The following is a 12,700-nucleotide window of genomic DNA, read 5'->3' as shown; positions in this document are numbered from 1 at the left end:
CGCGGCATTTTCTGTTTGAATGGAGGCGAGCTGTTTCTTGGTTGACTCAAAATTTTGCTCGGTGTTATGGAGTTTTTGAAGCAGTTCTTTGATCCGGATATTTGAGTTTTTGAGCTGTTCTTTTGTTTTTGAAATTTCACATCGAAGAGATGAGGTTAAGTCAACACATTTATGGAAAGCAGCTTGTTTAAGACTGTGGAATGGCAGCTCTCTAAGACATTCTTTTCGCTTGGAGAAAAGTTGAGCCCTGTGCGCGTCGCGCAGTTTTGCAGATTTTGACTTTTTAGTAGGATATTGGCACTTTTTGGTGTAATTTCCATACTTTCCACAGTTAAAACACACTGATGTGGAAGGATATTGAAAGGTAGAGCTGTTCCGTTGCCGATTTGAATTTGCTAACATCCATGTTGGTCGAAGGTAAAGGTCCATCGTGTTGTTTGATGTTTGGGGGAAATTAAACACATGGGTAGAACACGTCGCTGGCGTAGTGAAAGGTACACCACAAAGGGGAACGTCCCGATTCTATCACCAAATATAACTAGTTAGATTTTGGCCATAGGTTGTATAAGTAATTCCTAGACTAAATCCGTTGTTTTGCGTAAACGGGGAAGAAGGAATTTGGCGGGTATAACGAAGTAGTGGCGCGCTGTGGGCCGTAATAAAACGTACTAAAGGGTAAAGGTACCGTATTCCCTATGGTCTTCCAATATATAAAGTCCAAGAATTAGTAAATCAGGTTTCCGAATTTATTAAAGACGATGGTGAATAACAAACATGAATTTTAACAATATCTTACAAGACTTAATCGAGTTGGATGTGGCCGGTAGAGCGTCGGGCCTCCAAACTGAAGGGCTTATCATGGACATAGATATTTGTAAGAATAAGATTAAACAATAATTGACTTTTGACACTAGTTGAGTTCATTGATGGACATGTGTGTTTCTTTGATAAAATGGACATGAAAGAGGTTATAAAGAAATTGTACAAATAAAGTTATTGGTAAAGGATTAACGAATCCCGAGGCATTAACACCTAATGAGCAAGAATTATTTTGACAGAGTCACAGAGTGTCAATTGGAATGTCTTAATCCTATTTCAAAGGGAATGAGATAAATAAGACATAATTTACTACAGATAAGCACAAATTAAAAACAGATCAAGAATTACACAAGTAAACGTCCGAATTTAGTATAAAATATATTAAAAGTTATTTTAATTCAAAAATGCTAATTTTGCTCGGTGATAGTTGACTGACGTTTTTCATACTTATTGTTAGTCCAGTATTTATACACTGAATTGGCGACGAATTTTTTCGTTATTTTCTGATCATGACAAGGAGCACACGGCGGATGTGACCGGTCAGCAGAGGATGCTCACTCCTCCATGGCATCTGATCCCAACTCTAATGTTTTGGTGGTCGGTGTTTGCTCTGCTCCTAAATTGTATTGTTTTAAAGACTTTGAGATTGAATATTGTTCATTATCTCCATATCCTTCCTTGACAAAAAAAATCATATGTGGTTGGTTCAATGTCTCTGCGACTTACCGTTTTATTTTTTTTTTTTAATTCTTTGTTAACATCAAAAAATTTCAGGAGCAATCACTCATTTAAGTATATGATATGAGATATCAAAGCCGCTTAACTGTAATATTCAATGTTTGGATTCATTCTATGATTGACAAGATAAGAGAGACTGCTGTAAATTCGTAATTTAGAATATTTTTGGATATCTACTCTTCAAACTATTATACTCGGCGCAGTCATTCTTTATTGTTTACAGTTTATGAAGCGCTTATTGTCCCAACCCCGTTTATACCGCGTTTATTCAATGTATTTGCATTTTGAAAGTAAATTTGCGCAAAAACGGAATTTGAATTGAAAAATACTTGTTTAGAATAAAAAGGATGGTTTCAGGAGGATAGAATTTTGAACATCACAGAAGGTTTATAATTTCTTTATATTGAAATAATTCATTATTTGCGTCATTTGCAATGAAATTAGGTAAAAAAAATATACTTATCCAGTCACCTATTTTTTCTTTGTATCATCTGTCCTTTATGCAATATATTTTCATTGTGAAAATAATAAACTTTCGAATGTGTAAATCTGTATTTTTCTTAAATAATTAACATGCATTTATTTTTCATGGCTCAGAAAACTTGCTATTGACATTTACTCTTTAATGTTTTAGAGACCTTTCCTCAAACGAGTTCACTACGATAGAGGACGCCACATTTTCCGGCTTGAGGAACCTGGTGTACTTGTAAGGGATTTCTTAGTGTTTTAAACAATATGGTTTTAGTATTTATTCATTATAGTAAAATATCCTGTGTTTGATTTAACAATGCTTAGAACGATAACAGCTATTTATAGAATTTTTTTAAAACATTAATGTCTGTCCGAACCTGAATAAGGAACAGTATAATACATGTAACTCACTTGATTTATTTGATTTATTTCAAAAATCTAACTAATATACAGGTATACATTGAACAATCCAAAGAATTTAATGTATGCTATGTAGTTAAGATGACCGAATAAATAAACTGAGGTTATACATGTTATTCTTAAAATACCTGCATCGTGAAACCGGTAAGGGTTATGAACAAATGCTTAGACTTGACATTCACTCTTCACAATATTTTTCAGGGTCCTAAAAAACAACAAAATAACCACAATCGAAGAAAATGCATTCAGTGGTTTGACAAATTTGAAGGAACTGTAAGTGTATTAAAAATTTAAAAATTATTTAAAGGATACCAATACTCCAAAATATAATATTCCGTATATGGATTCATTCAATGATTGACCAAATTAGAGAGACATGAAAATTCGTTATTTAAAATAACAGAAGGATTTCAATAGCCAAACTATACTATCTCTTTAATTCATTCATCAATGATGCTTTCATGGCACCTGGTCCCACCTCTGATGTTTTGGAGGTCTGTGTTTGCTCTGCTCTTATTTTGTATTTTTTTTATGGACTTTTAGATTGAATAATGTTTGTTATCTCCATATCCATCTTATAAAGCATAAACTGCCTCACTCTGTTTATACCGACTAAATTCCATGTATTGGCATTGCTAAGCTAAAACAAATTATACCCATATTAAATAATTGAAACTTATCTGATTTTTTTTCCTCTCAAAAATAAACTTTCATCCAAATTTATTTTACTTGAAGAAAAGCAAAATTTATCTTGACATTAACTTTTCATTTTTTTTTTCTTTCAGAGATCTATACGTTCTTACAAAAATAAATTTTCAAGGAAAATTTTAATTATAATTACATGAATTATGTATATGAAAGATAACTTGCTCTTTACATTTGCTTTTCTATTTTTCAGAAAGTTTTACAATAACAGAATTACTACAATCAAGAACCACACACTTAATGGTTTGACTAACTTAGAGAAATTGTAAGTTTTATTTTTAAGAATAAAGAATAAGAATAGAATTTTTAAGAATAAAAAAAATAATACACGAAAATTATCACTGTTAAAATATAATCACAAGGAAACATTAACATGCAAGAAATACATATACATATATACACATAAATATGGCAGATAAATAATTTTTTTAAAAGAATTAAACACATTTTGAAAATTAATTATATTTTTTAGTGTTGGCAAATCGGACGATTTTTAGTAACCGGTTACTCGCTTAATCTTCCGATCGAGTACCCGGTTACTCGGATGATTTTTTATGTTTCCGTATTTATCATCAATCTCATCGTTTTACTTATTGGTAGAAATAAACCACAAATGTAATGTTTATGAATATTATATGAATGCAAACTCAAAGAAACCCACATACAATATTTTCGAAGAATATTGATTTTAAATGTACGTTACTTGAAACAGCTAGGCAGTCTGTTTATGTTTGAGAAAATAATTTAATTTATCAACGAATGAGGACAAACGATTTTGCAACTTTGTGATAAATTTTTCTGTCATGGAGAAAATGCGTTTGCCGAGCGGGAATGGATAGCCGGGTTTATTTTTGTCCGAAATATGTTCAATCAAAAGGTGATTTAGAATATTTGTAGGTCCACTCGTATACTTTGATTCACAATAAGTTGCATCTTACAGATTTCGAGAGTGAACCATTTCGAGTCAGCCGTTCTTTAACAATGTTTCTACGCTTTAGATATTTATGGTGGCATCTTCCTAAAGAAAGTCCCTCTGACTAACATAGGTCTAAATGAGGTAATTATAATTCCAGGTCTTCAGAACGCGTACCCCCTGGCAATTAAAGTCATCAATTAAACTAATCAAAACACACCGATCCTATTTGTGAACCACTAGAGCAAGCCTAACGGTAATTAAATTAGAGAAATGTGTCAAAATACATTTACAAATAATTTAAAAATTATTTTATATGTATTTACTAAGAAAAATATATTTTGTCCGAGTAACCGAATAGCAGTTTTACTAACCGATAATCGCATTGTTCGACGGTTAACAGGTTAACCGGGTACTCGTTGCCAACACTAATATTTTTATAATTAGTTAAAGAAAAAAAGACAAACTTGAAAAGCAATATGATTGTAATAAGCGGAACAAAAATGAAGATAATATGAATACTACAAAATAAATAAATAAAAGTCATATGACAGTAATAAAAATTAAGCACTACGTTTAAGGTAAGTCACTCCTGAAATTTGTTATATCAAGGATTTTTTGAGAAGTATATTTTGGATAAGTACTCATAAAGTGTAACTCAAAATCGGAAAGAAAATAGGAGGTCAGTGTGCATCCTACTGATCTACGGTACATTTAAGTTGACCTTTTTGCACTTAAATTTCATCTCTTTGGTTAATTTCTTTAACCCTTATAATATTTGATTAGATGTAAGCATGGCAATAAATATAATCTTATTTTACGTAAACAAGTTTGAATAATATTTATCATTAAACAAATCTTGCAAATTAATGCGCGGAAATTATAGTGTGACCTTTCTGCACTAAAAAAATAACATATTTTGGGTATTAGAAAACTTAATAGGCTATAAAAAATTTTCTTATATCAAACTTTTTACGACTTGAGTAATGATCAGTCACAAGTATCGAGTAGTTTAAAATAATGAAAGAAAAAGGTTGGGTCAGTGATGTTAATTTTAAAATATTTGTAAAAATATGTGTTTTTCAGGCAAAAAATGGTGTAAATTTGACCTTGACTTGCTCAATTTATTTTCATTTTTTGGAAAATTTTGTTGAGAGAAGGTGTAAAACTTAGTCTAAAACTATAAATTAAGACCTAAATTTAATATATTTAGCAATATCAAAACGGAAAATATTCTCCTAGTAAAAGTATGTGAGGCTAAATTTCCATTATATTAAATTTTATGAATGTGCAGATTTGCAGAATTTTCTGCTAAATATCCTTCCACCAAAAGAAATAGTCCCTCATAAATATTGCTTCTTTGTAGATTTTTGAGCAGTTTTTTCATTGAATGTTAAAAAATTTACATTGTTGAATTTAAATATGTTATAAAAATTGAATTTAAATAAGTAGTTTTAAAGTAAAAGCTTCTGCGTGAACTTTTCTAAAAAGCTGAGGAGTGACTTACCTTAACCCAAAAAATCAGATTTAAACTAACTAATTGTATTATTATAAATAATAAAAAATAATAAGATAAATTTTAGAAAATAAAAAAAAAATTCACAGGGATATAGCTAAACCTAATTGAGAAAGAAGAAAAAAATTTATAATTTATGTTCCTCATCAATACACATCTGCATTATCATAAATAACAAAAATGCTAGTTAAATGTACTTAGCCTTCTGTAATTTATCAATATGTTACCGTGATATATGGCAATATAGAACAGAAACCAATATCAACAGTCCAATCAAGCAACACAACGCTTCATGACTTCATGAAAAATTGTATTTGCTGGCAAGGACATCATACTAGCTGTGGAGTATGCGAGATATTGACCTTGGACAAAACTTTTGATGGTCTTTTTTAATATCTTCCGTTTCCACCTGAAGACCTTTTAGTGATTCTGATGGTTAAAATTATTCCCTATTATTCTTTTTTTCCCTAAACTATATCAGAATACTGACTAAAATTTCAAAAAGTCACTTCCGGTTTTTAGTTATTTCCCTTTTAACAAAAATTTATAGGCTTTCGTTTCCAGACAAAGGTTCAGAGACGGCTTAAGCTGGAGCAGAAATTCTACTGATTTTAGATAATAGAATGATTGAATTTGTGAACATCGGTATCTGTTTTTCGATTTCTCTATTCAAAATGGCGCTTAGTAGGGGTCAAAAATGAGAACGCTTAAAAGAACCAAAAATTACTCATTTTTACATGTAGCTTCTTATCTTCTAAACTAAAAATATTTTGTTAAAATATATAGAATATGATTTGTGCAGAATAAGAAGATCTTTCAAACAATATGTCAGAAAAAGGGCTGACCCTTAAATTAAGGGATCTAGAGGGGCCAAAAGTTTTTCCAGATATCTTAAAAGTATTGCGATTTGTTATACATCAAAGACGTAAAGTTGGGTAACATATGTTTCTGGGAGCTTAAAAATTAATTTTTCTTGCGTCTTCGTCACTTCCGGTCAAACCGGAAGTAGCAAAAAATGGCTTATTTTTGCATTAATTAACATAGCTTTAGAGGATTCAAACCATTTTTGGGCGTTATTTCTCATTTTTGTTAAAAATGAAAGCTACTTCCGGTCAAACAGGACGGAAGACCTACTTGTTGCTTTGCAACGAGCTTTGAAGAGTTGATATCGTCACTTTGTTGTAGAGTTTTGCAGGTGACTTACCATTGTCGACTATTTTCAGGGCATTTTCACATATATGAACAGGTACAGTAATTATTGTCAGGTATGGATAGATTTACAGCTTTTGACACGTTTTTTCGACATTCATCAAGTGCATGCCAACATGCTTAGCAAAATCTCTAGTCCAGGTGTTTGTTCCATTCCAATTATATCTCATATTTTATGTGATATTGACCTGTGATCTTACGTATAAACAATTTATTAAACGAGGTAAATTATTGACAAGCCAGTTGATGATACAAGAATATCAGCAGTCTCGTTTAAAGGCATCATTTCATAAGTTCTATGGTCGATACAATGACCTTGTCAGCAAATGCAATTAACCATTGTGTCAAATGCGGACTGACGTTTTTCATACCAATCTATAGTCCATTATTTATACAATGAATTGACGACGAATTTTCCGTTATATCCTCATCATGACAACGAGCACACGGCGGATGTGACCGGTCAGCAGGGGGTGCTCACTCTCCTCCATGGCACCTGATCTCTCACCTCTGATGTTTCGGAGGTCTGTGTTTGCTCTGCTCCAATTTTGTATTATTTTATGGACTGAGATTGAATATTGTTCATTATCTCCATATCCTTCCTTGACAAAAAAAATCATATGTGGTTGGTTCAATGTCACTGCGACTTACCGTTTTATTTTTTTTTTCATAAATTCTTTGTTAACATCAAAAATATTTCAGGGGCAATCACTCATTAAGATATTTGATATGATATATCAAAGCCGCTTTATTGTAATATTCAATGTTTGGATTCATTCTATGATTGTTAAATATAAAAGAGACTGCTGAAAGTTCGTAATTTTAAATATTGATGGCATATCTATTCTTCAAACTATAATATTCGGTGCACTCATTCTTTATTGACGCTCCGCAGTTTATATTGCGTTAATTGTCTCAACCCCGTTTATACCGCGTTAATTCAATATATTTTTATTTTGAAAGTAATGTTGCACAAAAACGGAATTTGAATTGAAAAATACTTGTAGAAAAGAATACGTATGGTTTCAGTAGGATAGATTTTTGAACTTCACAGAAGGTTTATAATTTTTTTAAAATAGCTAATGAATAAAAAATATACTGAATTTTAGCGTTTAACATCTTGACGTTTTATTGAACGCTGACTTTGTATAAAATAAACTGTATATGAGTATGCCCGAAACATTCCGAATACGAGCGTTCAATATCAAACGCCCCGTTGTAAACAAAAAAGTCGTCTGGTCAAATTCTCAGTTTGAAGTGAAATGAAGTGGCATATAGGTAAGCTGTGTTTATTTTTCACACAAAATGAAATTATTCATTAAAAATTAAGTGTGTACATATATTAGACCTATTAAAACCAAAATAAGCAAATCATATCGCTCGGTAGGGTCAACGGAATAATGCGTTATTGAACGCTTACAGAACAGATATTAATTTGAATACCGTTTTTTTAAATAAAGCATTTGTTTGCGTTTTTTTAAGTTGGAATAATTATCATAAATTATGTGGACATTTTTTAGCTATATAATAAAGGAGTTCTTGAACTTATATCGGTGAATATTGGCACTTGTTGGCTGTTCAAATGCACCCGCAAGCTCGTGGATCTTAACAACCAACTCGTGCGAATATTCACCGATTTTAGTTCAATAACCCTATAATATTGAATTTATTTATTATTTGCATCATTTGCAATGGAATACGGAAATACAGTGAAACCTGTCTAATCCGACATGCACTGGGAGATGAATTTATGTCGGAATAGACAAGATGTCTGATTGCACAGTTTTAAAAACAAAGAAAATACTAAAATGGGAAAGAAATTTTACGCCAGAATCCACAGTGTGTCGGATTAATCAGGTGTCAGATTAGACAGTTTTCACTGTATATATATATATATATATATATATATATATATATATATATATATATATATATATATTCTATTTGTTTGTATCATCTGTCCTCAATTCAATATATATGCATTGTGAGGATAATTAACTTTCCTATGTATTAATCTGTATTTCTTCTTAAAAAATAAACATACATTTATTTTGCATGGATCAAAAAACTTGCTATTGACATTCACTCTTTAATGTTTTAGAGACTTTGACGCAAACAAGCTTACTACGATAGAGGACACAGCATTTTCTGGCTTGAGGAACCTGGTGTACTTGTAAGGATATTCTTAGTGTTTTAACCAATATGTTTTTGAGTAACATTTCTTCATAGTATAATATCCTTATATGTTTTGATTCATTAATATCAAGAACGATAAAAGCATTCAATGATTTTTTGTTACGTATACGTAAATGCATGTCCGAACCTGAATAGCGATAGAATGATACATTCATAATTTCTAAAAGGAATTATACCTAAACTTACTTGTTTTTTCTTCTCACAAAAATAAACTTTCAAGCAAAATTTATTTTACCAGAAGAAAAAAAACTTGACATTTGCTTTTCCTTTTTTAGATATATGTCCAGTAACGAAATAACTACAATCAAAAACAGCACACTAGCTGGTTTGACGAACTTAGCATACTTGTAAGTTTTGTTTCTAAGAGTTTGATTTTAGTAAAAGAAATTTTCGGAGAATCAATCCACCAAATTATAAAATCATTTTGTTTGATACGAACATTCTGTAAAAAGCATTGCTTTCTTGATTATTTTTTTTTTTGATTTTTTTTGCGCAAACCTGATTCATTTCATTTATGTGCAACATAAAATAATTTATTTCAGGTCTGTTACTTTTATCTTATGCATGTATATATATTTTTTTTGAATTGGTGTGGTCTGGGGTGGTATTGTAGGTGTTTTTGAAAGATAATCCATTTAAAGTAAAAAAAAAACAATAAAAGATATGTGGTTTTCTAAGGTGGGAAGTATGGCTGTCGTCATAGATGACGACCTTATGATAAACTCTATTGTGTAGTATATTTTCATCAATATTTGATGACATAATCGTTTCGTATTATTTATGACCTTGTCAGCAAATACAATTTATTGTTGAGACTATGCTGACTGATGATTTTTATTGTTAGTCCATTATTTATACATTGAATTGACGACGGAATGCTCCGTTTTTTTCCTTATCATGAAAATAAGCACTTGGCGGATGTGACCGTTCGGCAGGGGTTACTCACTCCTACATGGCACCTGATCCCACCTCTGATGTTTCGGAGGTCCATGTTTGTTCTGCTCCTGTTTTGTATGGACTTTGTTATTGAAATTGCTCGTTTTATCCATTTCCATAGTTATACTATTCTTTGTTTACAGTGTAGTACAACTTGCATCAGGATGATGGCATAGTTAATTACCCATTTTTATAGTGTTTTGTTTTTACATTGTCAAATATAATTACATCAAAATGACTGTCAAGAGCACATCGTTGGAGACTTGGTACTGTGTTATGTTTTTAGGACTAGATAAAAATATATCTGTACTTACAGTACCGACCGCACTCAACCTAACAGAAAGTGAACTCGGAGCGGACCCCGGGTTCGCTCTCTGGGTTCGCTTCGGGTTCGCACTGGGTCCGCTAGGGCTGACGTCGAGCGAACCCGTAGCGGACCCAAAGTGAACCCGTAGTGGACCCCGAGCGAACCCGAAGCGGACCCAGAGATCGAACCCCAAATTCAGTAGCGGTCCCAGAGATCGAACACGGGTTCGGTATTTCTTTACAGAGCTGTCAATCAGGATTATCAATTAACCAATCACTGAATCAGTGCATCAACCAATCAAAATAGCATACTGATCTGTCGATCGGGATATAAGATCGAACGTGTTGATTTAATTCGATATAAATCCAAACACTGTACATACAAGCAAAACGTGTGACTGTGCATTGAAAATCTATTATGATAATAATTTTTTTTATATTTATTTATTTTAATTCTCTGGGTTGTATTTTATATTTCTTTTCTTTTTTTTAATTAAAGCAATTGATAAATTATATGTTTTAATTTTCCACGTAGAATAATACATGAATATTTACGTTTTTATTATCTTTAGTTTTTTATACACAGTACCAGTATTTAAAGTCCATTTGGTAAATAAATTGGGTAAATACGTCAGTCAATGCATAAAAATGGAAATCAACTGATAAATACAATATTTACTGACAAAAAATGGAGAAAAGAAACACATTTGGTCTTCGACAATTAGTGTATTGATCATCATCTCAAGATACTAACAGTTCAGGAATATTAATGTGCCCAATATTTAAATATAAATAGATACAGGAAACATCAAGACGGAAGAGAGAGAGAGAGAGAGAGAGAGAGAGAGATAGATAGAGAGATAGAGAGAGAGATCATAACTGTAAACGCATCATCATTAGACTTGATTTTAATAATAAAGCCTGATGAATTAATTTCACTTAAATTTCTATGAGTCGTCCTCCCAATACTGTACTCAAATTGTTTTCTATAAGCCTGTTGCAGCTTTTTTTTTTTTTTTTGAATATACATGTACAGGAAGATGTACGGTATATAAAACACTAAAAATTAGAAACGACACGAACAATAAAATTTGTCAAATTTTCGGGACGCTCTGTCCTTTCCTCAGGACAAAGAAAAAAAGTTAAAAAGTCATAAGAACAAAGGAAAAAGAGAAACCAATAACAACTAGTGCTAATTGTAACGGGGACCGTTACAGATGTTCCCCAAACGCTCCCCATCTCCCTTTTGGTGCCATATTTACTGTAAGCTTCATTAAATAAGACAAACTTGTTGCATTTGAGACTTTAACAACGTTTACCTAGAAGGGTACCAAGTTCATTCAAATTTTAGCATTGCACGCGTGCGCATGTGAATGCATGTGCGGAATGACCATATCATTTTGTCTACACAATCTATATACTTTAATATACTAAATATTAAAGTATTTAATCCAAAAGTATTCAAGTTTATTTTTGATTTTACTCATTTCACGTGCACGCACGTGCATACATGAGCATGGTGACATACCTTCTTGTAGAAGTCCATTACATCTATCTTTGTTCTAAATCCCACTCAGTTTGGTTGAAAATCAAGGGAGTTATAGCTGATTAAAGTTTCAGCCAATCAGATTGCAGGGTATGTATGGATGTGCATGGTGATCATACCTTTTTGTTGTAGAAGTCTATTACATCTATCAATGTTCCAAATCTCATCCTGTTTGGTTGAAAACTAAGGGAGTTATAGCTATTTAAAGTTTCAGCCAATCAGATTGCAGCGCACGTACACGCACGTGTATGGATGTGCATGTTGACTATATCTTCTTGTAGAAGTCTATTATATCTATCTTTGTTCCAAATTCCATCCTGTATGGTTGAAAACCAAGGGAGTTATAGCTTTTTAAAGTTTCAGCCAATCAGATTGCAGCGCACGTGTATGCACGTGTTTTTATGAAAATTGTTATATATCATGTTGTAGGATATCCTATTGCATGGCGATGTTCAAAATTTCAAAGGATTTCATGAAAAAACAAGAAAGATATTGAGACTTTAGTTTCAGCCAATCAGAGCGAAGTGCACGTGCATGCGCGTGAGATCTTGCTATTTTGACCATGTCATATTGTCTATGCTACTACTATATCCTTATATTATGAGTTTCAAAGCATTTCATCAAAAAGGTAAAAATTTACTCCTATATCAATTAAATCGGTTATTTCACGTGTTGCTCGTGCGCGCTCTTGCAAGCACGTGCACACAAAATGGCATGTTGACAATGTCATCTTGTCAACATTTATAATATGTCTATATATTCTAAATATCAAAGCATTACATCGAAAAATGTAAAAGTTACGGCAATTTCAAGTATATTGGTCATTTCACGTGTTGCACGTGCGCGCTCTTGCAAGCACGTGCGCGCAAAATGACCTTCGTTCCGCAAATCTACACAACATGCCTACTTACCCTAAAAAGGTTTC

At 32.1% G+C, this 12,700-nt stretch overlaps 1 protein-coding gene across 1 annotated transcript in view; it reads left to right on the top strand.

Annotated features, from left to right (window-relative positions):
- The first annotated feature begins 2,067 nt into the window (after positions 1-2,067).
- LOC134271713 (slit homolog 2 protein-like) overlaps positions 2,068-12,700 on the top strand; it is a 44,144-nt gene continuing 33,511 nt past the window's right edge. The window contains exons 1-5 of the mRNA XM_062753923.1: positions 2,068-2,263; positions 2,650-2,721; positions 3,347-3,418; positions 8,893-8,964; positions 9,263-9,334. Of these exons, the coding sequence (XP_062609907.1) occupies positions 9,267-9,334 (68 nt within the window). The 5' untranslated portion in view covers positions 2,068-2,263; positions 2,650-2,721; positions 3,347-3,418; positions 8,893-8,964; positions 9,263-9,266. The remainder of the gene's footprint in view (positions 2,264-2,649; positions 2,722-3,346; positions 3,419-8,892; positions 8,965-9,262; positions 9,335-12,700) is intronic.

The sequence above is a fragment of the Saccostrea cucullata genome, unplaced genomic scaffold (genome assembly GCF_032062105.1).
Source record: "Saccostrea cucullata isolate Sc308-1 unplaced genomic scaffold, CSIRO_AGI_Scuc_v1 ctg1163, whole genome shotgun sequence".
Lineage (NCBI taxonomy): Eukaryota > Metazoa > Mollusca > Bivalvia > Ostreida > Ostreidae > Saccostrea > Saccostrea cuccullata.
The sequence above is the reverse complement of the archived record's forward strand: the minus strand, read 5'-3'. Positions and strand labels throughout refer to the sequence as shown.